At 41.3% G+C, this 2,990-nt stretch overlaps 1 protein-coding gene across 1 annotated transcript in view; it reads right to left on the reverse strand.

Moving 5' to 3' along the window:
- Positions 1-2,990, reverse strand: part of LOC105367562 (protein groucho-1-like) — an 82,473-nt gene that overhangs the window by 10,277 nt on the left and 69,206 nt on the right. Inside the window, exon 7 of the mRNA XM_011506322.1 lies at positions 2,794-2,819. Coding sequence (XP_011504624.1) covers positions 2,794-2,819 — 26 coding nt within the window. The remainder of the gene's footprint in view (positions 1-2,793; positions 2,820-2,990) is intronic.

A 2,990-nucleotide genomic window follows, 5' to 3' on the forward strand; every position in this document is an offset into this window, starting at 1 on the left:
AAAGAGCGATGAGCGTGAAATGAAGCAAAAGAAGCCAAGAGACGCCGGAGGCCTGAAGTCGAGAGAAGAAGGGGTGTCGAGCGTGTGTGCACGCGTGTGATTCACGCGCCGATTCCACGGCGGCCCGGTAATGGGGCATAATGGAATTCAAGGGATGCCGAAACGTGGGCGTAAATGGAAAGAGAGACAGAGAGAGAGAGACAGAGAGAGAGAGAGAGAGAGAGAGAAAGAATATGGAATGCCCTGAGGGCAGTCTGACCGCGTGAGGTGCGACTACGACGATAGGCTTAACGGATTTTTGTATTGTCCTCCTGCTTCACTTGTTCGTTCACTCGCACGCTTTCTCTTTCTCTGTCCCTCTTTCTCTCTGCATAATTCCAGCTCTATATTTTGCTCTCAATCGCTATCTTTTTCAGTGGGGAATATGAAGTGACTGCTGAACAATGGTAGATTTATATCGAGGTGACACACGTTGCTATAGTAATAGAGGATTTTATGGACGCTCGCCGCAAATTTCGAATTTATCGCCCGTCCAAGCCGTGCCGAAGCATTCGGTATAATATTTGTACGACGTCACGTGATACAAGCCATCCGAACGAATCGGGATAAAAGTTTTGCAGCAATCGAAAATGTATAATATGCGAGCTTTACAAAGCCGTTTTTCTATTATTTCAACTCGATGCTGATAGTTAATGGTAGACGATGTGAGCGGGGCTGGTGAATTTTTCAAATTATTTCTCGTATTACTCTCTCCTCCCACTGTCGTACTGTTTTCCATTTATTTTTTATTGCAATATAAATACTCAATTACGGCAAAAAAAAAAAATAAATAAATAAAAAAGAATGAAGATCGTAAGCACGCGAGAATGATAAAGATAAGCCTGGGGCGCTAATGATTTTGTTCTCTTGCTCGGACGTACAAAAAATACAAAACTGCAAATTACGTGGAAAAGAAAAGAATGGATTTCAATAAATTTATCTAAACGTGTAATAAAGGCAAAAATACGTTCCAAGAGAGAAAAAATTGGTGAGGGCGCGAGGAGGAACGGTGGGACGGGAGGAGGCTGGAGATGCCCGGGAGATGAAGAAACGCGTGTCGAGGGAATGAGACAATAGCCGAAAGCAAAGAGCGCGAGGGGATAATTATTGCAGAGAAGAGATATATATGATGAAGGAGGCGGTCATAGGAGGCAGCGATGGACACGCGGACGGAATAAAGAGGTGAACAAAAGTGCGAGGGCCAGGAGAAGAAAAAAGCCCCGAGGACGGAGGTTCAAAAAGAGAGCGAAGAAAATAGAATGGTGAGAGCGTGAAGGAATATAAGAGGGCGTCGATGGGCGTTTCGCGGTCCCGCGATGATTACAGGCTCGGCGCAAACCTATAATACTCGAGTCTCTTCTCCATCTTCACGTGTACCGCGGCTCAACTACACAGTCTCCACGAGTCCCTCTATCTTCTCATTTCAACCTTCCGAGTGCCCAACCTCCCTCCCTCCCACCCTCTTGCTCACTCTCTCTCACACTCTCTCACTCTGTCTGTATATCTGTCTCTGTCTCTCTCTCTTTCTCTCTCTATCCCCATCCTCTGCACCAGGGTTACACGCGCGCGCACGTATCGGGCTGGCCTTTGTTCCTCGCCGTTCCTCCTTTCTATTCCTTTTTTTACGTGAATTTCATTCAGGGACGTCTTCCCTCGCTCTCTCTTTCTCTCCCTCACACACATACACACACACACACTCTCTCTCTCTCTCTCTCTCTCTCTCTCTCTCTCTCTTTCTATGACAAAATCATGCGAATCGCACTGCAGAAATGGAACGGGTCCACAGATATACCGAAATCACGTTGAGTGCGCCAATTATTGAAGGGAGAGCAAAGGAGACGAAAAGTGAGAGCACGTAAGAGCCTCTACAAGATAAATAATAAATTTAAAAGGCAACTCATGCGAGGACGATCAATGGACCCACGTCATAAGTCAAGTGTGTTTGCTATGATAAGGAAGAATGTTGATTGATATTTATAGAGTGCTTTGTTAAATCGCTGTAATAACCGATGATAAATGTTATATGTTTCGTAGGCAAGCTGAATTGCTCGGTGGAGCGCAATGTAATGCCGTCATTGCTAATAGCAATATGCTGTGAGAGTAGTTTTTGTTAATATTTAAATTAATTACACTATGGAGTGGAGTTCAGACAGTTGGATACTGACATTAGTTATTTAACGATATATCGGCTTAATTTAATTTAAAATTACATTTAGCGATATTCATGAATATAGTGTAAGCTACCGAGTTATAAAAAAATTTGATATTATTTAATGACCGGAAATGCTTGGAATTTAAAAATTGATGCTGCAAAATTTGGTGTAAATTTTGATCTCGCATTTAAAGGAGAAATATGACTCCTAAAAAAGTTTCTTTGCTCCTTTCTCACTTCAAATTATGTTTGTCAATAAAAATTTTTCGAGTACAAAAATTCACTTACATAGATAAAGAAACGAATCAAATTGTTACTATCTATCTTAAGCTCGTTTGAAAATTTTTGTAGTTTGTTAAAACTAGTATCAACTAATACATTTACATGAACGTAGTTACTGCACGTTCATTTAAAAGCAACATCATGACTTTAGGCAATGACAATTTTTTTATTCTTATAAAGTGAAATTTTTACTCCGCATATACCAAACGTAATATATTTTTGCAAACGAACGTACATCATCTCTACACCTGTGCACATTCGGCGCGAGAAAAGGGTCGCAGCTGCGAAAAATTGCATGAAAATTTTATTTATTTACTCACGTGTCTCTCCTCGGTCGAGCTCAGCCCTGAAAAAGAAAAAAAAATCATTTAAAAAGAGACAAATTATCCCGTGAAAATTAGTACTTCGACTTCACTACTAAAACAAAAAGAAAAAAAGAAGTCCCGCGCGACACGACTATACACTTTCATTTGCGCTCGAAAAAATTCTATTACACACGTTGATTTGGGCACCATCA

This window comes from Ceratosolen solmsi, unplaced genomic scaffold, assembly GCF_000503995.2.
Source record: "Ceratosolen solmsi marchali unplaced genomic scaffold, CerSol_1.0 scaffold7, whole genome shotgun sequence".
Classification (NCBI taxonomy): Eukaryota; Metazoa; Arthropoda; class Insecta; order Hymenoptera; family Agaonidae; genus Ceratosolen; species Ceratosolen solmsi.